The sequence below is a fragment of the Dufourea novaeangliae genome, unplaced genomic scaffold (assembly GCF_001272555.1).
Source record: "Dufourea novaeangliae isolate 0120121106 unplaced genomic scaffold, ASM127255v1 scaffold246, whole genome shotgun sequence".
Lineage (NCBI taxonomy): Eukaryota > Metazoa > Arthropoda > Insecta > Hymenoptera > Halictidae > Dufourea > Dufourea novaeangliae.
In genome coordinates, this window is record NW_015374139.1 from 1,265,616 (window position 1) to 1,289,148 (window position 23,533).

The 23,533-nt window shown below is 32.2% G+C and overlaps 4 protein-coding genes across 12 annotated transcripts; 1 reads left to right on the top strand and 3 right to left on the bottom strand.

Annotated features, from left to right (window-relative positions):
• Positions 1-1,202: 1,202 nt before the first annotated feature.
• LOC107191372 (small integral membrane protein 14) lies at positions 1,203-4,056 on the bottom strand. 3 transcript variants are annotated; one of them, XM_015580400.1, is made up of 5 exons: positions 3,860-4,056; positions 2,268-2,373; positions 1,647-1,701; positions 1,432-1,577; positions 1,203-1,355 (listed from the first exon to the last, which is right to left on the bottom strand). In XM_015580400.1, exons 2-5 carry the CDS (start codon positions 2,340-2,342, stop codon positions 1,314-1,316), a joined length of 318 nt encoding a protein of 105 aa, XP_015435886.1. In that variant the 5' UTR covers positions 2,343-2,373; positions 3,860-4,056; the 3' UTR covers positions 1,203-1,313. The 3 variants fall into 3 exon arrangements, with proteins under 3 accessions (XP_015435886.1, XP_015435887.1, XP_015435885.1); XM_015580401.1 differs by lacking the exon at positions 3,860-4,056 and adding an exon at positions 3,810-3,859; XM_015580399.1 differs by lacking the exon at positions 3,860-4,056 and adding an exon at positions 2,666-2,800.
• Positions 4,057-5,082: 1,026 nt separating this feature from the next.
• LOC107191369 (transcription initiation factor TFIID subunit 7) lies at positions 5,083-7,236 on the bottom strand. 3 transcript variants are annotated; one of them, XM_015580394.1, is made up of 8 exons: positions 7,188-7,236; positions 6,822-6,973; positions 6,593-6,721; positions 6,394-6,474; positions 5,933-6,299; positions 5,488-5,841; positions 5,237-5,406; positions 5,083-5,149 (listed from the first exon to the last, which is right to left on the bottom strand). In XM_015580394.1, the coding sequence occupies exons 2-8, from the start codon at positions 6,906-6,908 to the stop codon at positions 5,126-5,128; spliced, it is 1,212 nt and encodes a 403-aa protein (XP_015435880.1). In that variant the 5' UTR covers positions 6,909-6,973; positions 7,188-7,236; the 3' UTR covers positions 5,083-5,125. The 3 variants fall into 3 exon arrangements, with proteins under 3 accessions (XP_015435880.1, XP_015435882.1, XP_015435881.1); XM_015580396.1 differs by lacking the exon at positions 7,188-7,236 and adding an exon at positions 7,139-7,158; XM_015580395.1 differs by lacking the exon at positions 7,188-7,236 and adding an exon at positions 7,048-7,132.
• A 791-nt stretch (positions 7,237-8,027) lies between these two features.
• Positions 8,028-17,854, top strand: LOC107191322 (oxysterol-binding protein-related protein 8). 5 transcript variants are annotated; one of them, XM_015580322.1, is made up of 19 exons: positions 8,028-8,245; positions 8,790-9,067; positions 9,610-9,752; positions 10,117-10,158; positions 11,286-11,414; positions 12,611-12,663; positions 12,742-12,972; positions 13,047-13,191; positions 13,259-13,480; positions 14,369-14,523; positions 14,603-14,781; positions 14,864-15,041; positions 15,116-15,212; positions 15,299-15,495; positions 15,724-15,849; positions 15,942-16,190; positions 16,340-16,507; positions 16,841-17,016; positions 17,106-17,854. In XM_015580322.1, exons 3-19 carry the CDS (start codon positions 9,617-9,619, stop codon positions 17,335-17,337), a joined length of 2,715 nt encoding a protein of 904 aa, XP_015435808.1. In that variant the 5' UTR covers positions 8,028-8,245; positions 8,790-9,067; positions 9,610-9,616; the 3' UTR covers positions 17,338-17,854. The 5 variants fall into 5 exon arrangements, with proteins under 5 accessions (XP_015435808.1, XP_015435811.1, XP_015435810.1 ...); XM_015580325.1 differs by lacking the exon at positions 10,117-10,158; XM_015580324.1 differs by lacking the exon at positions 8,790-9,067.
• Positions 17,855-20,618: 2,764 nt separating this feature from the next.
• Positions 20,619-23,048, bottom strand: LOC107191363 (protein asteroid). Its single transcript, XM_015580389.1, has one exon. It carries the CDS (start codon positions 22,916-22,918, stop codon positions 20,756-20,758), a length of 2,163 nt encoding a protein of 720 aa, XP_015435875.1. The 5' UTR covers positions 22,919-23,048; the 3' UTR covers positions 20,619-20,755.
• Between the last annotated feature and the right edge of the window lie 485 nt (positions 23,049-23,533).

Below are 23,533 nucleotides of genomic sequence, written 5' to 3' on the forward strand. Positions count from 1 at the left end.
TTTATTTTCCGAAACGTAAATAACAGTCACTATATGTATATAAGTTTATAAATATTGTTTTTTTTTTTGGTGGTTAAGGAATCATTAGAACGTAATAGCTGAAAAACAATTGGACATGTAAACTGATGTTTACCCAAACAATAATGATGCTGTACATTACAAAATTAAGAAATTAAAAGTGAACCAGGAATTCGTACTTTCGTGTATTCTATTTTCACAAATAGGTATAGGGAAATTAAAGAAATCTGAGGTACAATGCGTATGATATTTATTTAGTTGTCAAAAGTACAATGTATGTAGGAATGTATAATATTGGAAGAGATAATTTTATTTTATAAATAGTAGATTATTTCGTATTTTACGTAAAAAATCAGTAAACAATTTTCTTTATCTATTTCTGTATGGTAATACATATCGTTAATGTTTAAATTTACATGTTAAAATTCTTCTGCAAAAAGTTTCAACAATCAGTTGCACAAAATATATTACTACTTTTAGAAAGGTATAAATTAATAATTTTAAGAATTGCTAGGAATCTTTTCTAATCGTTTAATTGCTTTTACCGATGATGAAAAAATTAACAGTAATACTGTCATATTTATACGTTTCTGTCCCTTTCCCATGATTCTCTGTCTAAAAGATGTTAATCGTGCTACGTAATTCTAAGATCTTAAGAGAAGAAAACGCTCTTTAACCCTATCGTGTTATCATTCGCAAACAACGTATAAAACATTTCAGATGTACAAATAAAAAACATACAAATAGATACCAATACGTAACTTTTACTTTGGTTTACACAACTTTCATTTACCATATTATATTAATTTATATTCCTCCGATAAAATGATAGGAGGGATTATTTTTGCTTATCGCAGTCCAGTGCGTTATCAAAGCGAATGCGCTCGGTGATGTTGCGCTTGTAACACGTTTGCAGCGCTAATATCAGAGATTCGATTTCATCTTTACTTCTATGTTATATACATATAATGAAAATACTTTTATAGAATGATATTTATACATACTCCTCGCATGTGATAGACATTATTCAGATTCAGAAAAAAACAGAGAGAAAGAACGTGTACCCTTTAACGTGTATAAATATATACGTTTACCTGTACAAAAGGAATCGCATTCCTTAAAGGCACATTTAAATACACCTGAACATCGTATAAAATGGACAAATTGTGAATATTATCCCCCCCCCCTCTCTCTCTCTCTCTCTCTCTCTCTCTCTCTCTGTCTCTGCTATTGTTTGTAAGCTGAAGAGATTCTACTATTTCAAACCACGCGAGAATATGTTATTGCAGTTTTTATTATGCCATCGGTGGAGGTGCAGGAGGCTCATCGTCCGAGTGCTAAAATAATTGATACACGATAAAATTAGCAGTATTCTTGCAAAATTTGTGAAATTCAAAGTAAATATGCGCTTACGCGTTCGTTATCTCGATCTTTAACGTTGTCCTGTTGCACTTGTCGAAGCGAGTTTGGTCTCAAAGCGTACATGATCAATATAAAGGCAATAATTAAACAGGTCATGAGAAAGTTTGTGGACGACGGCACGTTATGCGGTCCAGGTTCTGAAAAATAAGTTGACGATAAAACATTGACTACCTATCGACCAGTTACTTGCAAAAAATAATACATACGTTGCGGTAAGTTAAAACATTCGTTATCCGTGCAATAATTCTGATTCTGCCGTAACTGTAATAAGAAAGTTTATGAACTCCCGTCAAAGTGCTTACTACCATAGAATTTCTACAAAGTCAATCGTAAGTAAATCATTCCGCCAATTAAGCTGGATAATTTGTATAAAATTACCGCTATTTTCTTCAAACTTTAAAGACATTATAAGCGTTTGTTTATTCTGAATAATGTTATTTGAAGGTCAGACTTTGAATAATATAGAGTACTAAATATTGCTTCGACACAATTGCGAAAGACTCGAATGATTCAATTAAAAAAATACAAAAAAACGTTGAGTAAGGTAAATAACGTGAGACTGAAAGAAACTTGATGACTATCGTTGTATTGTTTCTCTTGTGTGCAATGTAAACAACTTGCAGTTTCTGAACAGACGCGTCCTAAATCATTCGTAAACATGATACTTGCGACACTAACTTAATAATTCTACGTACAAGAAAATTTCGGTATACAGGGTGGTGCCCTCATTATTTCGTGATCGAAAACTAATTATTGTTTCAAGTAAACAACGCATTACATTTATACGTGAATTTTCTATGGAAAAATGTGTCGTCACTGCTACTTACAATGGACAGCAGTTGCTGCGTAGCTAACTCATGGTTACATATGCATTCGTACAGATTAAATCCTTCATCGGCCATCGTTGTAGATTTTCCACCAATAGGTCTGTTACTGAAAAGGAAGCAACCTGTTTATTAATGTTATTTACTCACACATAGTAACACACAGAAGAATAAAAATATTAGTTACTATCAGACAACAAATGTTTATACAAAGTTATATTTGAACGTTATAAAATTGCACGATTTATAGTCTTTTCATTGCACTGGGAGAAGTCTAAAAGTTTCATAAATACATCAAGTACGCGTTCTATATTACGATCTAGCAAATCTATGCTATTATGGAAAATGCTCGTAATTGGGGCGTATGTTGTAACGACTATTCTCGAAAGGCTCAGAAGTACCATGATTCGAACGACATCCAGTGCGTAACAGAAGTAGCCGAACGATAGGATATTAAATTCACTATACACATACATAGTGAATTAAAAATTACATTAGATTGAAGAAAATTATACATGTATTAGCAGAGACATACATGAAATATATAAAAATTTGAGAAAAAAAAATATGTCCACAAATCATAAAATACTTATTCCAACAATGTCGATATAGAAACTTAGCGTTCGAATACTTTCGTTATTTACAATGTATATTCCCGATACTTTTCGAACAATTGTACGTATTCTATAATTTTTTGTAATAGGATGGGTGAATGTGTGTCAACATAAAGTAACAAATTGTGTCACATTTATATCACAACTACATTTAACTTAAAAAGGAAAGGAAGTATTCATACGGGTATCTATATCGTTGCGATAATGCGGTAGTCGAAATGTAACGTCACTTGCTGCAGTAATAATTGTATCGCAATGGTGCACTTGAGCACGAAGTTAAAATTTCGCGTTTACGGTTGTGTAATTTTCCGTTAACTTATCAGCAACTATTCTCGAAATTTATCACCGTACATATTTTTTGCATATTTTTACTTACCAATGACGTTTATCGTCTCTAACTGATGCAAATCATCAGACAAAGATGTTTAACTTGAATTCCTAATTTTTACCTATTTTTTTGAAATGTTGCAACGTACCTATTATACCATACGGTAGTGTCCTAATTATACATACATATGTATATTGATTTAAAAATACATTGCTCGTGTAGGTAAATTACGGATATATACTTAAAAACTGGAAATAACTGAATGATTTTTTGTAAAATATTGTACTTTCACTTTGATATGAATAGAAAGCTACATAAGTGTATAGTCTGCATAAAATACGATTGGATTTTAGAACACGAAACAGTGGGTACGAAATTATGGGAATGATATTTATTGACGAGTATTTCATTAAATAACAGGAAAAACATTGATTAGATTTATTCGTACGGTTATAAAATATTATACTCGAGCAACAACCAACATCTCGTATACTCAACTCAGAATTCGTTGACATTATCGGTATATTAAAAATCTGCAGCAACTCTAAACAGACAACAGTCGAGAGAAACAGGAAGAGTATTATGTAGAATGTTTTTACGTACCTTATCCGACGTAATGGGGTCCAAAGAAATGTACAAACGAGAATATTTACCTTTTTAACGCGGTGGTGTTTGACACTGCAAGGAATGGCTAGGAAACGTAGCCTGCACTGGCCTGAATTATATTTACATTCGACACGAGCCAGAGCCAGCCATTACTTGCCATTACATTTGTCCCCTGTCCCCTCAGTCCATTGTGCTTCGAATGCTGCAGTCGAACAGCTTTGCCACAGTTTGATTGGCTCGCGGACGACCAATTGTCGTGCAACAAATCGTTAGATACTGCATCGTGCCCGCTACTTCAAAACATGTTGCACATTCTCGAATCCCGTATTAAATCTTGTTAGAGAAATTGTTACCTCTTTTAGCTAAGTTTTTCATATTTTTACTTGTGCAGAGTACCATAGGAAACAGGACAAAATTTAAGTACCTTTCCATTGTAGTTACATTAAAAGTTAAACTGGTATAGTCTTAAGGGTACCCTCCGGTCAAAACGTTCGAAAAGTACGTGATCTTCAGGAATTTACAAAAAAACAATGGAACAACATACGGTAAAAAGCTGTTTTGATCCTTATTACTACGTACTTGAAAAATACAAAAAAAATGTTATTGTTTAAATATTACCAATTTTTGTATCAAATATATAGGACTCATTGTACTACTGTAGAAATTAGAAGTCTTGACGGACGCTATCAGAACTCATGATAGGATTGTTTTAAGTCAACAAACAAAGAATATTCTCAAAACGTATGTTAATAGTTATCGCTTTACCTATCCTTAATCGAAAAAAAACAATCCGGCAATCTTTGCAAAACATGTATTTCGGAGCGAGCTGCCATATACATACGCTTATTGAAAGTTTCGTTATAATTTTGGGTATTTGTTTCTATGTAACGTCTTAAAAGTTAATCAGAAGTCAAGTTTTCATATATTGAGTTTACGATTTCTTATACATTCTTCTGGATCTACACTTTCGAGATTAGCTTTTCGCTACACGCGGTAGGCGCGTTAGCAGGTCATTTACATGCCTGCAGAATCTATATCTCTGCGAATTTTGAACCAAAACTGTGAAATAGACAATAAAAAAAATCAATTTTTCCATAAATTTTGTGTATTTTCTTTTATTTACAATCTACACACGTACTGGAAATGTAATATAACAGTTTCTAATCACGCTTTTAAATAATACAGTACTCTACACTAAAATGTATGAATGTTACAAAAGTAAATATAAGCGATACTTCAAGTATATTTCGTTGTAAGGAACATTATACATGTGTAGTAGATGTTTTGATCACAGTATATCGCATCATTTAATATTACTCCAATTCCAAATTTTGAATCTGAAATACAATAATTACATAATACCACAATGTGCATTAACTTGAATGCAATAGTATTATAGTTTCATAAATAAAAAGAATACATACCTCATGGACCTTCTGCATTTCTTGCGTCAATAAATTATCCAATATTTCTTGAAATCTCTGCCTTAACTTAACATTTTCAATATTAGCAATTTCAAGTTCTTGTTGTTGTCTTCGTTGCCGCAATTCAGCTAATTCTGCGTGCAGTGTCGCAAGACGTGTTTGTAGCGAATCTGAAAAATTTAAACAGAAAAATCTTGTTTAACTTTACTGTTCAATCAATACACAATACAGTTTGCAAACTTAAACAATACCTTTTGATGCTTGAGCAGAAAGTGATTCTGAGAAATTGTCTGGAAGAATGTACTCCGAATGGAATTGCTCCAGTTTTGATACTTTTGTGGGTGTTGTATCTACTGGTTTCTCTCCTTCTGTTTCGATATTATCATTCTGGAACATTTCTTTACTAAACTCTGTAACAAGATTACTATTTGTGTTTGTATTATTATTCGATCTTTCTGAATATGTGGCTTGCATAGAATTAGAATCAGACACTCTGCTGTCAGCAGAAAGTCTACTATTTTCATCTAATTCCATAACATTTATGTTTGCTTCTTCATCATCATCTTCACTGTCGCTCACAGGCTCACCAAATATGTCATGTTCAGCTGCAACGAAAAAGGATAGTAAAAAATAAATAGGTAAAATACATACATCACACCCCTTTGTTACTTTTTTATTTTTCTTTACAATACTCACCAACATCAAGACTTTGAGAAGTGTTGCCATTCATACTTTCTCTCTTAGTTTTTACTGTACCAGATGATGATACTTTGCTTGGTTTTGACTGATCTTCATCTTCACATATTACTTCCCATTTAACATTAACGGCATCATTGTCTACTCTCAATAACCGCTTCACTTCTTTCTCAATTTCAGGAGCTTCTACATATTTCTTTTTCAAGGTTTTCCTAAATCTTCTGCGCCTTACATTCTTAGTAGGAGGTGTTATTCCATGAGGCCACAAAAATTTTTTGTCTACTTTATTTGGATCCTTCTTCTTCTGTCTTACTGGAGATTCTTCATCAGTTGTGGTATGATCATCTTCTTCTTTACAAATTAACATCTATAATCATTGAATTATATGAATAATTTCCTTCAAAGGTTTTAAAAAATTATGTTAGCTCAAATGATTAACTTATAAACTTAAACTATCTTACTTGACATATGTCAGCTGTTTTGTAAAAACTTTTATTATCAATGGTTTTTAAAGATTCCACAATGGTTGGCAAGTCAACAACCTGTAATTATTATATTTTTTACATATATTATTTTAGATTACCATAAGTATATTCTATGTATAACAATTAAAGAAATGTTAAGAAATTAAAAAAGTAACAATTATATTGTAAATTTTACCTTTGTATGAAGTAACCAGTGGTCAAATCTAACCTCTCCATAACGCATATCATTTTCCAATTTTATGCTGAGCCTATCTTTTAAAGGCAAACCACTTCGTAAAATTTCTCGTAAAACTCGCGCCGGTTCCTTAAAGAAGAAAGAAATATTTAGTAAATAAATATATGAATACATCATATAACCTCAAACAGTTTGAAGTGAAAATATACTTAACATAAAGTAGAATTACCGGTGGTAAACGTAAGATAAATTGGCTTTCCAATTCTACTTGAGGCTCGCTTCCCTTTTTAGAATCAGTATTTTGATGACGATTCATATTTTTCTGACACTGTACGTTTTAATTTTAATGTCGAATAATACGTATACGGTACACTCGAGTTTCTGAAATATATACGTATTTAGATGTATTTAGTTTTAATCATATAATGAAGTGCAACAATTAGTCGATACGTTACAATTTCATATAACTGCCATTCAACAAATTTATGAGTGTTAAACGAAACAAAAGGTAATTAATAACTAAATAACTATGCTTTTATTGACAACTTAGTAAACAGAAACCACAGAAACACACTAATAAACCATCTTTACAGACCATAGATTTGAGATACGTTGCAGACCGTGCAGACTGGTGCAGACTATTCACCACTATTCACATATGTAACGTGCAAAGATAAATAAATTCATCATTTAAATAAAGAGTTTCGAATAACGAAAGATAATTTACGATACACAGGACTTAGAATGCAATATTCTAATATCCCGTATCTTAAAGTCCTAAACAGTTTGTTTAGTTCTTTAGAACTTTAGCTGTTAGTTCTTCAGCTGTTTAAAGTTCTGAACAATGTTAAGTCCTAAGTGGTCTTAAGTAACAAATATCCCAAGTTCCAAGCTGTGTTGATGCTTATCATGCTTATACTATAGTCTATATGTATACCTACATACATATGCATATACACCATGCTACACTCTGCTATAGTATGCTAAGTTTACCCTCAACTGATAAATGTTTAATGTTTAAAGAGATTTTTTAATAACAGCATTAAAGTGTCAGTAGTTAATATTCAGAAATTTATTTATATACATCATGCTGTAAATGTTGTACTATGTAGGTATGTTTCATAAAAAACAGCGCTCCTCTCAATCGTATATAGTATATACCAATATATACATATAGATTTGTTTTATTAGCATAATGGGATAGATTAAAAGCGAGGCGCTCTAGGTAGATAATGCGATTATCGCAAGGAAGCAATTAATTGCAAGAAAATCGATGGCAAAATCGGCGACGAGTTGATCGAATTAATTGTTTAATTAAATTATTCCGAACAGTAGCATAAGAAGAAAAAACGCGAGTATCGTGAATCCGTAGTGACGTGTATGACGTAATAACTAACCATCGTTCAATGCGTTCAGTCGGGAATATATAGTATATAGGTAGCATTTCATTTAGACTTCGCTTAGTTCAGCTCAGTTCAGCTTTGAACGTTGTAACATATCGTTTAAATATTTGATTTGCAGTTCTTGATCCTAATAGTAATACGACATCGTACATAAAAACTACTTATCTAATTCTCAATACTTCAGTATTCTTCTCGAGTGCAACATAACATGTGAACGTACACATGGGTATCAACGCATTAACAAGTTCCGGTAAATAAAATTCGTTATCACGGTTCTCGATTTTAGTCACTAATTGATCCTCTTGCAATGTCTGTAAAACCACGCTATCAAATGAGTAGAAATTTTGTCTTCATTAAGTAATAACATCGGTGACAGCACATTACGCATTTACATCAATAATCTCGATTCATCGAAGCATTATTATTCTCGCGCAAATTTCTAAAAATCTCTTTCGAAAAAAATACCCTGCAATCATGTACAAGATCGATCGAAACGTTGTTCTTTTAACTGGAACATTGTATTCTTAGCTCCGCTCAATATTTTATTCATTAATTGAATAATGAATTTGATTGGATCGTATTAATGTGTATAATTGTCTCATTGCCGCAGCAGAACGGTCACGTTACTTTAGGGACCAATTGTTAACTTTTTTCGGTCGATACTCATTTTCGTCGCTAGTCGCCAGTCACCAGTCGCCAGTCGCTTTTGCATCAATAACAGAGGATGTGGCCGTAACGTGTTATGCGTCGTACGTTTTCGTTTTAAATAACTTAGTGGATCCATATGTTTATAGTTAAGCTATAACAACGGGTGATCAATGGAACATCAGACTTCGCGCTCGCGCTGTCGTTTCGCTGACGTCCCTGTACGTTCGCTTTCTCACTTCGAATGTTTCTAATTACCATCAGTGAGATACAACTCAATCCGCAAACCTCGTTGGACCAAAAATTCATTTCGTCCAGAATGGTGAATTTAATACTCGCTTTCTCGCCCCTTGTGTTCTAATACTTGTCCCTTGTGTGATAATTAATCGCTCAAGTATTGACTGGTCGAACAGTTGTTCGAATTCGGGTAAGTCACGGATGCTTTATATAAGTAATATTTTTTTTTCTTTCGTCATGTCGTAAATAACGTCTTACTATCGTGAAATAATTGATTTCTGTTATTTCGATAACATAATGAAGAAACAATTAATATTGTAATAATTATTTAATACGGTATTTTCGATTTTTCTGTTATAATTGCTTGGTGTCACGTTTGTTGCTTCTAGCAGTACCTACCTATTTATGTAGTTGTTTTGCTAAGAAATGGTAACGCAAGCGATCATTATATCGAAGTACAGATATTTAACTGGCATTACATAGCATTTAATAACGACATGCGTTGCGTGCTATGGCCCCTTTTCATGTTTGTCATTATTTTAATTTTGATTATTGATACAGGTAATAAGTGTACCAATTTCATAATTTACATAATAGGTATATAATCGTTTATTTCTCTTTTCCTTCATGGTATAGAAATGTCTGTGATTTTATATATTTTGTTTACTTATATAAATTAAATATTATGAATTATTATCACTTATGGTATTTTAATAAATAAACATTTAATAGATCCACAATGAGTTCCCAACCAATTGTGGTACCTGGTGGTGACCACCGGTCTCAGCCAGAAACTCATTCTGTATCTGTTGGAAGTGCATCTGATTCATTTAAAACCATGACACCACCGAATGTCAGCCGATCACTTAGCAATCGTAAGTATGATTTAAATTATATAATACTTAAATGTTGTTTTTGTGTGATGAAAACAAAACAAATCACTTATGAAGGCTTGAAGATAAACATTTGAATGATAATGATAATAATTTTAGTCTTGTTAATCATACAAACGACAGTTACATACTACATACTCCAGAAAACAAGAAAAAATGTTCTATGTAACATAATATTTGATAAAGTTAAGTTAATCATTTCCAAATGACTTAAAATTTTTCATACTCATTAGTAGTTTGTTAATAAAAAGTATTTCTTAAATATATATTTAGATTTACAAAGCCATCATAGCAGTTAGATATTTATTGAAGTATTGATAGTATAAATAATTATCATTTTTAAAAGGTATTAGTGACAGTGGATGTGGTACATTATCAAGTAAGCTAGGTAGGCTTATTAATATGGATTGTGTGTATACAGTAGCAAGCCTCAGTATTAGAATCATGGAAATCAATAAATAGTTATGTATACATATATACATATGCATAACACTAACTCCAGAATACATATATTACTCTTTTTCTTTTTTTTTTCTTTTTATAGAACTTATCTCATTGTCTAGTGTCATTAAAAAATTCTGAAATAACATTCAAGATACATAAATCAAGGACATGTTATTGTGCAGACATCATTTCCGTTAATATCATACATTAGGTACATGATATTATTAACACTATTAATATTACATTCAACACAATTTAATGTACATATATCGTACTATTAAAAACATGAAAGTACCATCTTATCATATGTATTGGATTAACATAATACATTCATGCTGTTAGCACATTATTCACTTTTCTACAATATTATGTAACAAGTATAGGTATTCATAAGTTTGTTCGAAGAATATTATATGTAAAGTAGGGAATGTTGTATTGTTGGTTGTAAATATACGCGATGCATGAAGTATTCTGTAATATTTCAATGTAATGTATCTGGTGCATGTGTCTACTCTGTAGTAGTGTTTAGTAGTCCTCTAGTTAATTTGAATACTTTGTTTTCTATACTATAAGGTATCAGTATGTACTAGTCGGATAGTACATTATTATTACATTGTTTTTCTTCTAGTGCATGCAACTTTTTTTACAAGACTGCATATTTTCACATGCTGTAGTATGTATACACATTTTTAATGCTAAAGTTTCTTTGCTTTTGCAATCGAAATGAACCAAATTAAAGTCAAAGCTATTGTTGTACATAACTATATGTTATTGCGAATTCTGTCTTTGGGAATTAATGTTACTTAGCGGTTTACAATTAGTGTTGTTGAAATAAACTCACACTTTAGAATGCAATATGGTGTAATTTAATTGTAGTGTCTTCATTGCGTTAGTTTATTGTTGAATAGTTTATAGCTCGAGAGTTTGAAGAGTTTCTAAGTTTCAAAAGAATAGATCTACATGTTTCAAAAGATATAATTTTCTTCAAGTATCGTAAAGCTATATATATATATATATATATATATATATATATAAATAGTAATTGTGTCTGAAAATAAACTAAATATATAGAACCAGTGGATCAACAACTTCGACGAAGCAGTGCTCAAGTACAATCTGCAACATTACCTAAACTTCCATCAACAGAGTCCCTATCGACAAGTGTAAATTTAACAACTGCTGCACCTCCACTATCTCCAGGTATAAATACAAAGTTACATTAATATCATAATGGGCGATAATACAAAAATTTTCCAGGTGCTTTTTTAACTTTTTTGTGAATTAATACTCTTTCTTGTTCAAGTAGTTGATTAGCTGTAAGAAACTGCATTCTTTTATTTACTGTTTGGTGTCACAAGATTTATCTATACATATATTGTGCATATAGTGGAATCTATAAAAATATATCGTAATCTTTGTACATTGTACAATCTACTTTGGCTGACAGATTATTAAATATGTGTATTAAATAGATCATTATGAATATAAGCTCTAAGTAAAACAGTTAATGATAATTTAAATTTTAATCGGTTTATACAAAGTTTATAATTTGTAAGCATTGTAGCAATACGGTATATACTATATTGTCCATTGATTTGTATTTGAGTTATAACTGATATGTAACCAATATGTATGAAATATTGTGAATGTATGACAAGAGATTCAGAATTACAAGATAAAAGATGCTAATCGCATTAATGGATTATGTTAACAAATTTTGCCATATGTAATAATTTCAATTGCATAAAGTACAGAATTTGTATTGTACTTTACGACAAATAACCTGCATCTTGATTCAAAAAATTCTGTGAGCCCCTTAACTATGCGCTTCTTTTGTAGAATGACAAATTTCATTTTTAAGAAAACTATCAAGGTTCAACTTGCCAAAGCTTGTTATGCGAATGGTTTTTTGGCTGGATTATTTTTAAGGCTTCTAGTTTTAATTAATTGTAAATACCAATGCTATCACGAATAGCAAGGAATTATATCAAGTCACTAGATCGAATCTGTGGCAATCTTATAGTATAATTTTTTCACGTGATAATTCATGATATCATTTGTCAACTTTTAATTAATATTGTCATCTATATGTGTTAATCATCTTACAAAGCATACTTTGATTAAAACAAAGAACAGGGAAGTGATTCTTCGATAAATATTAGAGTATAGTAAGTTCATTAGCCGGATCTACAATGTATTAAGCTACAAGTATGGTACTTATCGATATATCGTAATTTTGATAAATGAAAAGTAATTGTTGAACGTTTTTTCTATAATGTTTTTAATATATTAATATCGATGACCATTACAAATATACAACCTTGTTTGTATATTATGGTAATGTTAATATTTAAGTAGTACTTAATCAAATAATTGGAAAAGCTTCTTTGTTATAGGGTTGTCTACAATGGGGGAAGGCAATCAGAAAACAGATAATACATCTGATAAGGTATTTAGTATCTTCCTAGTATTCATACCTGTTCAAGGTAATATGTCGAAATAATCTTATGTCTACTTTATTTTTCAGTCTTTAGATTCTTGTAAATTAACAAGAAAAGAATCATACAAGGCACAGAGAAAAAATTATCGAATGGAGAAGAAACGAGTTGCTAATGAACTTCTTAGTTCATTTAAGGATCCCACTGTTATTGTGATGAGTGATTGGCTTAAAGTCCGTGGAACGTTGAAGAGTTGGACAAAATTGTGGTGTATTTTAAAACCTGGTTTGCTCCTACTGTACAAAAGCCCAAAAACAAAAGTAATTATCTACGTTACTTTTAAAGTACTATTTCTTCTTTTTTGCTTAAAGTTATGTGAATGTAATTATTTTAGAGCAATCATTGGGTGGGAACTGTTTTACTTAATACGTGTCAAGTGATAGAACGGCCGAGTAAAAAGGATGGCTTTTGTTTCAAATTGTTTCATCCGTTGGAACAATCGATATGGGCTCCCAGGGGCCCAGAAAAAGAGGCCATAGGTAAATATTAAATTCTCTGTAGAGCTGTGCAAGTTCATTTTTCACAAGAGTATAAAATCAATCTTAGGAGCTGTCGTACAGCCATTGCCGACTTCTTACTTGATCTTCAGAGCTCCTTCGCAGGCAGCTGGTAAATGCTGGCTGGATGCGCTTGAATTATCTTTACGTTGTTCCTCGCTAATAATTCGTTCTACAAGTGCGTTGCCTCGTACCCTACCACACGATACTACAACAACTCACGAAACTCAGTGGAGTGAAGCAGATTATGAAAAACATTTCGATGAACATGGTAAGTTTCGCGAAAGAATATCTTTGTGTAAAATAAGTTTTGTGTTCAATAAGTAATGTTTTAAAAAACCGAGCTAATTATACATATTTACTTCTAAACCCTTTACATACACTGCGGTCCGTAAGTATTAGGACTCCTGGTCTGTATGAAGAAAACACTTTCAGGTTTTCATAAGAATGATATACATATTTTGGGCCACTATTACTTTACTACTTTTGTATTAGTATAAGTGTTATTCTTCTAAAGAATAATTTATTTCAGAACTTGAATAATTTCCTAGTGCCCGATTATAAATACTTCATATTTGATAAGCGTCCTAATGCTTGTGAACGGGAGTGTATGTGTGATCTTAGTAGCAAGAAGACCACAGTTAGAAAACTACTTAGTTAAGTTTCATTCATGGAAATTACCAATATTAATGGTACCATTATTATAACTCCTTTCCTGGCATTTGTCACCTTTAACACATGCTTCCAATATCCACAGTCTGTTTGTCTAATTATGCTCCCCGATCACCCACAACACCTCAGAGGCGTTTATTATCGTGTCCACAACCATTTTTACCTAGTGTAACAGATGCTCCTAAAAGTGCTTGTCCCTCGCCCACTCCAATGTTTCATCAGTTGTATCATGCGATCGCGTACTGGGACAAACAGTTTTCTGACAGATCTCCAACATCTGGCATAGATACGGAAGTTGTTTCACTTTCAAATTCTATGGATGCATTAGATGATGGAGACGCGTATCCTCGCAGATCTTGCGTTGAATCAAAAGCTCTAAAACGTGTCCCACCTACCACTCGGCGCATGACTGTTCCCTCTATACATGTCCTTCAGTATGACACCCCACAAGTAGTAACGCTAGATCCTGTGCAATCCTCACACACAGACCTGGACGACATTAGCCAACCAGAAAACGGAGTGGCAGCTGACGCAGAGATCAGTGCGTCTGACAGCGAATCTGAAGGATCGGCCAAAGAAGATCAACCTGAAACAATCAACGAAACCCCATATATCGCGAATGAACACGAAGTCCTTGGATCAGTAAGACGAATAATCTAGTTTCGTGGATTACATCCATGTATTTAATGTTATTGAAGTGTAATTAAAATTTATCACACAGGCTGGAGAAGTTGTTACAGAATTACAGGAAGAGCAGAAGTCTTTAATATGGTTCCTGATGAAGCAAGTTCGACCAGGCATGGATTTATCCAAAGTAGTTCTTCCAACTTTCATCTTAGAACCTCGTTCATTTTTAGAGAAGCTAGCTGATTCCTATTACCATGCAGACTTATTGTCTCAGTAAATATAAATCGTTTATGGACTTTTAAGAAATATTTTTATATAATCACGAAGATGCATAGTTTATTTTTCGTCTTTATAGAGCTGTACTAGAAGATGACGCGTTCACACGCATGAAAGGAGTGGTCAAGTGGTATTTATCTGGTTTCTACAAGAAACCTCAGGGTTTGAAAAAACCATACAACCCACTATTGGGTGAAACTTTTCGCTGCTATTGGCAGCATCCTAATGGTTCAAGGACTTTCTACATAGCCGAGCAAGTAAGTCCCTCCAGTGTGTACTTATAAATATACTACTAAAAATCCCTTCGGATACTTAAAAATTATCTTTACAGTTATCTCATCATCCGCCTATATCAGGTTTCTATGTAACAAATCGTCAAGATGGATTTACCATTAGTGCTACGATTATCGCTAAATCAAAGTTTTACGGTAAGTGCGCGTGAAAATGCAAAATGTTTACTTCACACAGATACTTATATGTATACATATAATGAATGTCTGTTTTTCTTTTTTAGGAAATTCGACGTCGGCTGTGTTAGATGGAGTTGCAATATTAACAATGTTACCTAGAGGAGAGGATTACACCATGACTGTACCATATGCTCACTGTAAAGGCATCCTTATGGGTACGCTATCTATGGAATTAGGTGGAAAGGTTCAGATAAATTGTGAGAAAACGGGTTACCATACTGAAATAGAATTTAAGCTCAAGGTAATGTATATCAGTGTGGAGTTAGGAGACCCCTTAGTTAGACCCTCTGACCCTTTAGAAGAGATTAGGAAACTAGGAAAACCAGTAGAACACCGTTAAGAATCCGAAAATCGCGGGTTGTATTTTATAAATATCCATTGCCGGGCCCAACGTTTTCCTAGATTTCTAAATCAGCATATAAAAGATTGAAATTATAAATATAAATGTAATTCGTTACTTCTTCAATAGCCATTTCTTGGCGGTGCCGAACAAATGAATCAAGTCGCAGGAGCGATACGTTTAGGAAAAGAAACTCTTGCAACTATATCGGGATACTGGGATGGTCAGATTGTAATTACGGACAAGAGAGCGGGAGTATGTAGCGTATGAAAATATTTATAATATTTATTAATTCCACATTAATGTAATAACGTCGTAAATTAATACCATGTTAATCATTTTCGTAGCAGGAAAGTGTATTCTTCAATCCAACGCCAGAAGTGCGGAGGAAGCGATTAAAGAAATACACAGTACCTATGGAACATCAAGGTTCGTGGGAAAGCGAGAAATTATGGTACGATGTGACTCAGGCAATCAATCGAGATGATCAAGTTGCTGCTACTGATGCGAAAACTCAGTTGGAAGAAGCGCAGAGAGAACGTGCCAAAGAACGAAAACTTAAAGGGCAGGAATGGGTTCCTAAATACTTTGTCCAGGTACTAAATAACCTTTTTATGGGAAAGATTTTCAAGTGCTAATAAACATTATACTTCGCCCTATTTTATAAGATTTTTGACATTTACAATTAACATTACATTATTATGATTTAATTTTTACATTTTGTACAGAGATTTTTTGTTAACAGGATATTATAACTGGTAATTGGGTATATCGACATGCGGACGTTAGACCGTGGGATCCAAGGAATGATGTCGTACAGTACGAACAAGAATACATTGTGCGCACTAAAACTAGGCATAAGACACCAATTATGCGTACTGGTAGTATTGTTTCGGCCGATCCCCAGACACAGGTATAGGAATACAAAAATTAATCTACAAAATGCATGTTTCTATTTCACGTATACATAGTAGGTAAATAGTATTAAAACCACGTTACCCTAGAAATATGTATGCTGAAGAAAAATTCATTCTGTATTGACGGTTACTTTGTTGTTGATAGTGTCCAATAAAATTTATTATAAATTTATGAAAATATAATAAATCTTGCTTTACACAATTTCTTCTTACATTCTTTATAGAGCATATTACTGTGTCTCTGGCTTTTGTTTTTTTGAATGTTTGTTGTACAGATGAGAATTATAGATATGTAGTAAGTATGAATAATCGAGTTCTTCATATTGCAGGTCCCGCTTCTCCAAGCAGAATCTCGTTCTTCGCTGTCTGTGTTGAAATCTTCGAAACGACAATTATCCAACAATTTACCGTTAACTGAAACAGCCCATGATTCTGGAAGTTCATCCGCCGAGGTGCATTCAGATTCTAGTCAGTCGATAGGTAAAAGAAAACGTTCTACGGCGAGGTAAGATTCAACGTAATCTAATATAAAAAAAAAAAAATCAAGTATCTCTTCGTTCTATTTCTAACCGAATAAACATCACAATTTTTCAGAATAATTGATATTGTGAAAGATGTAGAACGTCGGATGTTAGAATATGGTGAGAAACTTAATCGTATACAATACATAACAGAACAGCATGCCATAAGGCAAAGAGAACAGGGGGAGCATCATCATACCATAAGTATGTTAAAGAGCTTTATAGATACGATTCTTGTTATTGTGATTGTTTTCTTTGTGCAATACTTTGTAAAAATATGGAACGAAGAGCCCAGCGGGGGTTGAAGAACGCGGTTAGATATCACAGTGTACGTTTTATATGTTATTTATCTTCTCTCAATTCGAGTTGTCAGCTTCTATCCAAGAAAGCCTTAAATGGGAGAGACACCCTGAAGTTAAGTGTACCTAATTTACACGTGTTTTTTGGTGGAGGCAATGAAGCACGTTCTTTCTAATAGAGTATTGCTGAAGAATAGAATAAAGAATTAAGAGTTCCAAGGAATATCTGTAGTCACGGTGCAATCGTGTTTTTACTTATAGTTTCGAAAAGCTTTACTCGACACCATTGTAGGACAACACTTCCTTCGTATTGAGAGATGTAGAGTTCATTTTTCTAGTGATTACTATAAGACATTCAGTTCTTGTTAAACGGTCCTTACACCAACAATGAACTGTTAAGGGTAAAGGAATTGACTCTACAATTTCTTTGAGCTTATCATGTACATAATATTTGATATCATAGTGCACGGGAAGTAATTATATTTATTCAGACATCCTGAAGATGTTGTAGTTTTTAATGCAGTCGCTCAATAGTAAAGTATAATGTTAATAAAAAGATTATTGTAAAGATATGACAACCTATATTATAATTATATATAATAAATTTGAGTAAATTATCTTGAACTACAAAGATTATAAGAAGCAAAAGAAAAATATGTAAAAAGCTAATTGCAGTTTCGAGTTAAACATAATATAAATTTTACGGTAGTTACCGAAAACGATAGCTTGCAAAAATATTAGTCAAGCGATAATCAGTATTGTTATTCATTAGACAATACACCGAAATGTCGAATGTTAATATTGTCAGTGCAATATTAAAGATGAACTTCGTCCAAAATTTCGCGGTAGAGCTTAAGCCGTAAATTTGCTTTTGTATCTTTATATTGTTGAATAATTTATTGCAACATATTTAATCTGAGTCGTGTGACATCGTTTCCGTACATAGGAACACCCCCACAAACGAAGCTATTTTATACTGTAGCAACTTATAATTGTGCTTACAAATTGTTGCAATTCTAAATGCAAGAATGTTGATCCTCTAAGTAAGTGAAATACTTTCCTAACAGAAATATGACGAGGTCAGTAATTTTATCATTAAAGTAACTGATAAATATGTAAATGATTTTAATTTTCACTCTCAATGATGTTTCATATCACGTTATAGAAAAATTGATATAATCGTATGTAGATTTAAAAGCAAAATTGACTTTTGACAAAATAACATACAATGGAATTTAATGAATGCTTTTATATTATTATATTTTAGTAACAAAAAAGCCCTTGGATAGAAATTTATTCAAAGAAGTACAGTATGCATATTTAAACAAAATATTAAATGGTGCATTTATTAATTTAGTGTATTATTTGCATGTAATTGAACATTGGTGTTCTACCATTTGAATACTATCTCCTTTTATACACTTTTTCAATTCTAATTGTATTTATTTTTCTTTGAACATGGCACATACATGTGAATAAATAAGTTTTTTTTTTACAGATGATTAGTAATAACCACTAATTTTTATCTTTAGAACTTTGATTCATGTTGTATATCAAAAATTCATGCCTCAAATGATAACAACACATTTCTTAACTGTTAGAAATCTTTATATAAAGACCAATTTTTCGTTATCAAATGTCGTACTTTTTAGAACACTGCAATTAGCTACAAACTGTTTCATAAATGTCTTAAACATTTTTGATGATGCTGTTTAATAAATTCTACAACTATATTTGTTAAATTAATTAAAATTAATTGGCATTTGCATCACTTTTGATATTATTAATAATGGCCAAGCATGCCTTTTACGATTAATATTATCATATTTTGCACAAAGATTCGTTATATATTTTCGTTTATATTGTTGTCATTTATCCTTATTTAACTGTACCTAATTGTAATTGTAATTGTAATTGTAATTGTAATTGTAATTGTAAATGACTGGAAAGGGGAATCAGATTAGAGTAATCAAAAGAGTTAAAAACGATACAAAGCAAATTGTATCGTTCGCGCTCTTATCACATTTCATATGTGGTGCTGTGTACTATGAATTAGATTATTTTCTGTTATATGTATCAATCCCAAATATTTTCGGTAGAGTACCTGATATTTTTATATTATATTTTATTTAAGTTCTATACTTGTAAAGATTTGAACAAAATCTCAAGATTTTATTGACATTTTTTATAGTTTACTGTTTCAATGTTATTCATTTCTCTAATAATTACTTCTCAATTCATATTTGTTGATTATGGTTTACAAGTTGTTACTATTATACAAATCAGAAATTAATTATCAGGAAATGGTTAATAAAATACATTATAAATTATAAATATAAATATTTTATGTAATTGAAAGGATTTTATAAATTATCCTACACAATATATACATATTTACATTGTAGTTCCATTAATATATACATATGTATATATCTTTTTAAATGTTTGCATTATTTCAGTTAATTGTTTACATTATCACCAGGTATATATTGTAAGTAATATATAATGCTATGACAAATAAATAAGATACAAATGTATTCACAAAGTATGTCTTTTATGTAGAACTTTCACTTTTTTTTATTGAAACATACCATATAAAAAGTGATAGTTAAAAATTATAGTGATACTCCGACGATTACATTCATTAACAAATAATAATGTGCCAAAACCGGAAACATTCTTCAAAAAATAAGAATAATTCTTATAATACCGAGTGTTACATAGACGATAGTAACTCAGATTTATCACGTAAGATATTTTTCATATTTTATGAGGTTACATGTTATACCGCTCCACGTACTACCCAATGTATGTACATATGTTTAATTTATTTTGTATAGTTATTACAAAATTTTTTAGCACGTGGTCATATACAAGTAACGCCACAAATGATTCGTGCCGCCGTAAAAAGATTACAATTTCGTAAACTTTATGTCAGTACAAATCTAATTAACGAATATTTGCGTCGTAATTATCCAGTTAATAGTAACATAAAGGAATTTAGAGAAGAGCTCGTTAAAAAGTTGAACTGTGCTGTTTTTGTTGGATTAATAGTAATGCATAGCGAAGACGCCTACTGTCTTCCTAATATAAGAGAGGAAGCAAAAAATATAGAGACAGCATTCACTGCATTCTGGGAAACGTACAAAAATGTAATTAAATATCTCATTATAACTTCTTCACGTTTTATTTCTCTTTGTCGTTTATTTCAGTACAAAAAGTTACATATCTCGCAAAATAGAAAACAAAATAAGAAACGATCTAACTCTAAAAGGACATTGAGAAACATGTTTGACTATCTGGAGGACTACATAATTAAAGAAACTCATACTTAGTGAAGATAGAATGTTTTTATACAGTCTCAGTTATTTATTGTTTCGGAATTTTTCAAAATAACACGTTTATTTTTAGATCTCCGCTTCATCTAAGAATTATTATCCTGAAATAGGAATGGAAACAGATGTTTTATTTTTAACAGAAGTACATGCAACAGCGTTAAGAGACTTGGAGAACTTTGGAGGACACCATTTATGTATGCATCAATGTCATGACGTGACTTAAAATTATTACACAAATTGTACAGTAAAGTACCATTAAAGAAATTAGCAATCTTGATTTGTGGATAAGGGTAACCCAAGAGTGCATTCAAGTTCATAGCATGTCTCAAACAATTTTGAAAGTTTGCAAATGCATGAACAATTATTCTATTAAATTTCTTTGGATTCAAGCACAATTTTTTGTCCATTTTGAAATGTTGAATAAAAAACGATGCTGCTAGTAAACAATCCTCTCGATCGATATTATTACATGCTTTAGAAATTGTAACATTCGTCGAATAATTTGGCTTGTAATTACTGGCTTTTCTTTCTTGCTCTATTCTGTGAACTACTGATCCATATTTCACTTGAAAAGAAGACTTATTTATGTGATCTCCTATCTTCGAGTCTATTACATGAAACAATAAGGAAACAAATACAGAATATGCATAATATTTATGTAATCTATACAATTGCTGTTGTTCCGTCCAATATTTAGTGCAAGCAATGTATAATATCCATTCTGATGGAAGATCATCTGTACACAAACTCTCCGCGATCCCTAAAGTATCATTCAAAATTTTTTTTCGACAGACTAACGAAATTTCTCTAAGATTAGAGAGAGTTGGCAATGCAAGAGAGAATTTACTATCTAAGCTTTCCAACTCACGACGAACAAGTTCGCCACCAGTATCTCGAATCATATATTGCATAGTATTTCTATTGTCGCTTGTTCCTGATTTTAAAAGCTCAAATATAACGCGAACAATTCTTAAACTTACTACAGTGCTTGCTGGATACGAAGTATATTCTACTTGTACTGGACAAATATACAAACGCCTAACTAACAAGTCCATGAAGTATCCAGGAAATTTGCCTGTTTGAAACTCGCTTACGAACCACGCAGGCAAATTTTTTACAAATGCATTGGTGAAAACAAGTTCTGACTCTGTCATTGTGTTCAATATTTCGAATTCATCTTCCTCTTCTTCTTCTAAGCTCGATTCATAAACCCCTTCATTGCAGGTTTCTTCTATGTATGTTAAATTATCAATGTCTTCTGTGAAGTTAAAAGTTCTGTGCACAGAATGAGTGATCACTTGGGCAGCATACTCCTCTGAGAAGCCCAATGGGACAAGCATATTGGCGAACACATTTGTGTAGCCATTTATGTTAGTCTCGATTATATTCAGTATTCTTTGTCTCATGGGTTTACGTAATCTACTCAAAATACTGATGACTGCTTTCTCCAACGTATAATTACTCAACCAAGTAAAGATTGCGTCTATATGATAACTCCTGTGATTATACTTTTTCTTTCCTGGTCTGTGCAAGTTTAAATATTTAAAGAAATTCTTAAATGTACCACGCTGTACATAATCATTTCCTAGTAATATGGCAGCCAATGGTAACATACACCGATGTAAACCCCTGAAAGAATCCAACAGGTACTCAACTCTATAAATTTTACAACACTTGTACCGCATACAGCCTTCTCCAGTTGACCTTTTTTGTACAGGATTGTCTAATGTGTTGAATGGTATATACAACGTTCCATAAATATAAAAATCTGAATCATAACTGAGTACAGGACAATTCAGTATCTTTGCTACAGCAGCTATGTCATTATCAGCCTCGAACAAACACTGTACATGTCGAATTTTTTTCTCGATCATAACATCAATGAATACGTCCTTCATCATCATAGGGAAGAATTTCATTTGGCTACTTGGGGAAAAAGAAGATGCTGTTTGAATCTTTTCCTTGGTCCTGGTTATAATTGTTCTTAGTTTCTTATCTTCACAGCCACCGTCGAAGAGGACCAACGGTGTCACATTGCATTGTAATAGTTCATCGAAGAACTTTGATACGCATTGTGCATATTTATCGTAATCACCGCCAAACGTACAATTAAAGTTGGCGTATAAACTGTATATCTGAAAAGCGACGCTACTACCGTCGATTACCAAATACGTATCATGTAGCTCGTAATACCGTAAATAACGATCCGATCGATTGTTTACAAAAGTCATTAGACCTGGAATACCCATTTCGATATCGTCTTATTTATATGCGTTTTAGTTGCTCTGTCAAATACTATTTATATACAAATAGAGTTTGCCGGTAATGTTCAGTTGACTTCTGTAATAGAAATATATATACTATAATATGTATGTACACTAAACGCCAAATAAGAGCATAACTGTTTCGCGCATTTCGAATGAGCAGGAGAGGTCTCTCGAACCCCTGGTTCCCCCACTTTCTCGCTTTCTGTACAGGGACGATAGAATTTGTCATACACCGGGTGACATAATGAAGTATTTCTCAAGCATAAATACTTATGAAATAGGCACGTTTGTACTTCACAGTCACTCGGTGTATGATGCTCAATTGTTTAAGAGGTTGGTAACTAAGGTAACCGAGAGGAATATGCGCAAACAAGACCGAAATTCGTCATTTCGCAGTTATGGTCTTATTTGGTTTTTAGTGTATATACATATATATATATTACATACATGGCATTAATCAAGTGTGCATTGACAAAGTTAACCTATGCAGTTTCACTCAAAATCGGTCTTCTATAAACTGCATTTGAGTATTGTACTATTAATTAATAAAAGAAAGAAATCCAGTATCAAATTTTTTATCATTTAAACTAATTTAAA

Excerpts from the sequence above, each read along its gene's own strand:
- LOC107191372 (XM_015580399.1), bottom strand. The coding sequence starts at position 2,781 with ATGTATAATTTTCTTCAATCTAATGTAATTTTTAATTCACTATGTATG. Across the intron at positions 2,374-2,665 it reads TGGATGTCGTTCGAATCATG|TAACAGACCTATTGGTGGAA; the intron begins GTACTTCTGAGC and ends CTTCCTTTTCAG. Across the intron at positions 1,702-2,267 it reads CGCAGCAACTGCTGTCCATT|TTACGGCAGAATCAGAATTA; the intron begins GTAAGTAGCAGT and ends TTCTTATTACAG.
- LOC107191369 (XM_015580394.1), bottom strand. The coding sequence starts at position 6,908 with ATGAATCGTCATCAAAATACTGATTCTAAAAAGGGAAGCGAGCCTCAA. Across the intron at positions 6,300-6,393 it reads AAACAGCTGACATATGTCAA|ATGTTAATTTGTAAAGAAGA; the intron begins GTAAGATAGTTT and ends CAATGATTATAG. Across the intron at positions 5,407-5,487 it reads TTCTGCTCAAGCATCAAAAG|ATTCGCTACAAACACGTCTT; the intron begins GTATTGTTTAAG and ends TAAATTTTTCAG.
- LOC107191322 (XM_015580322.1), top strand. The coding sequence starts at position 9,617 with ATGAGTTCCCAACCAATTGTGGTACCTGGTGGTGACCACCGGTCTCAG. Across the intron at positions 15,213-15,298 it reads CGCTAAATCAAAGTTTTACG|GAAATTCGACGTCGGCTGTG; the intron begins GTAAGTGCGCGT and ends TTTCTTTTTTAG. Across the intron at positions 16,508-16,840 it reads CGGCCGATCCCCAGACACAG|GTCCCGCTTCTCCAAGCAGA; the intron begins GTATAGGAATAC and ends TTCATATTGCAG.
- LOC107191363 (XM_015580389.1), bottom strand. The coding sequence starts at position 22,918 with ATGGGTATTCCAGGTCTAATGACTTTTGTAAACAATCGATCGGATCGT.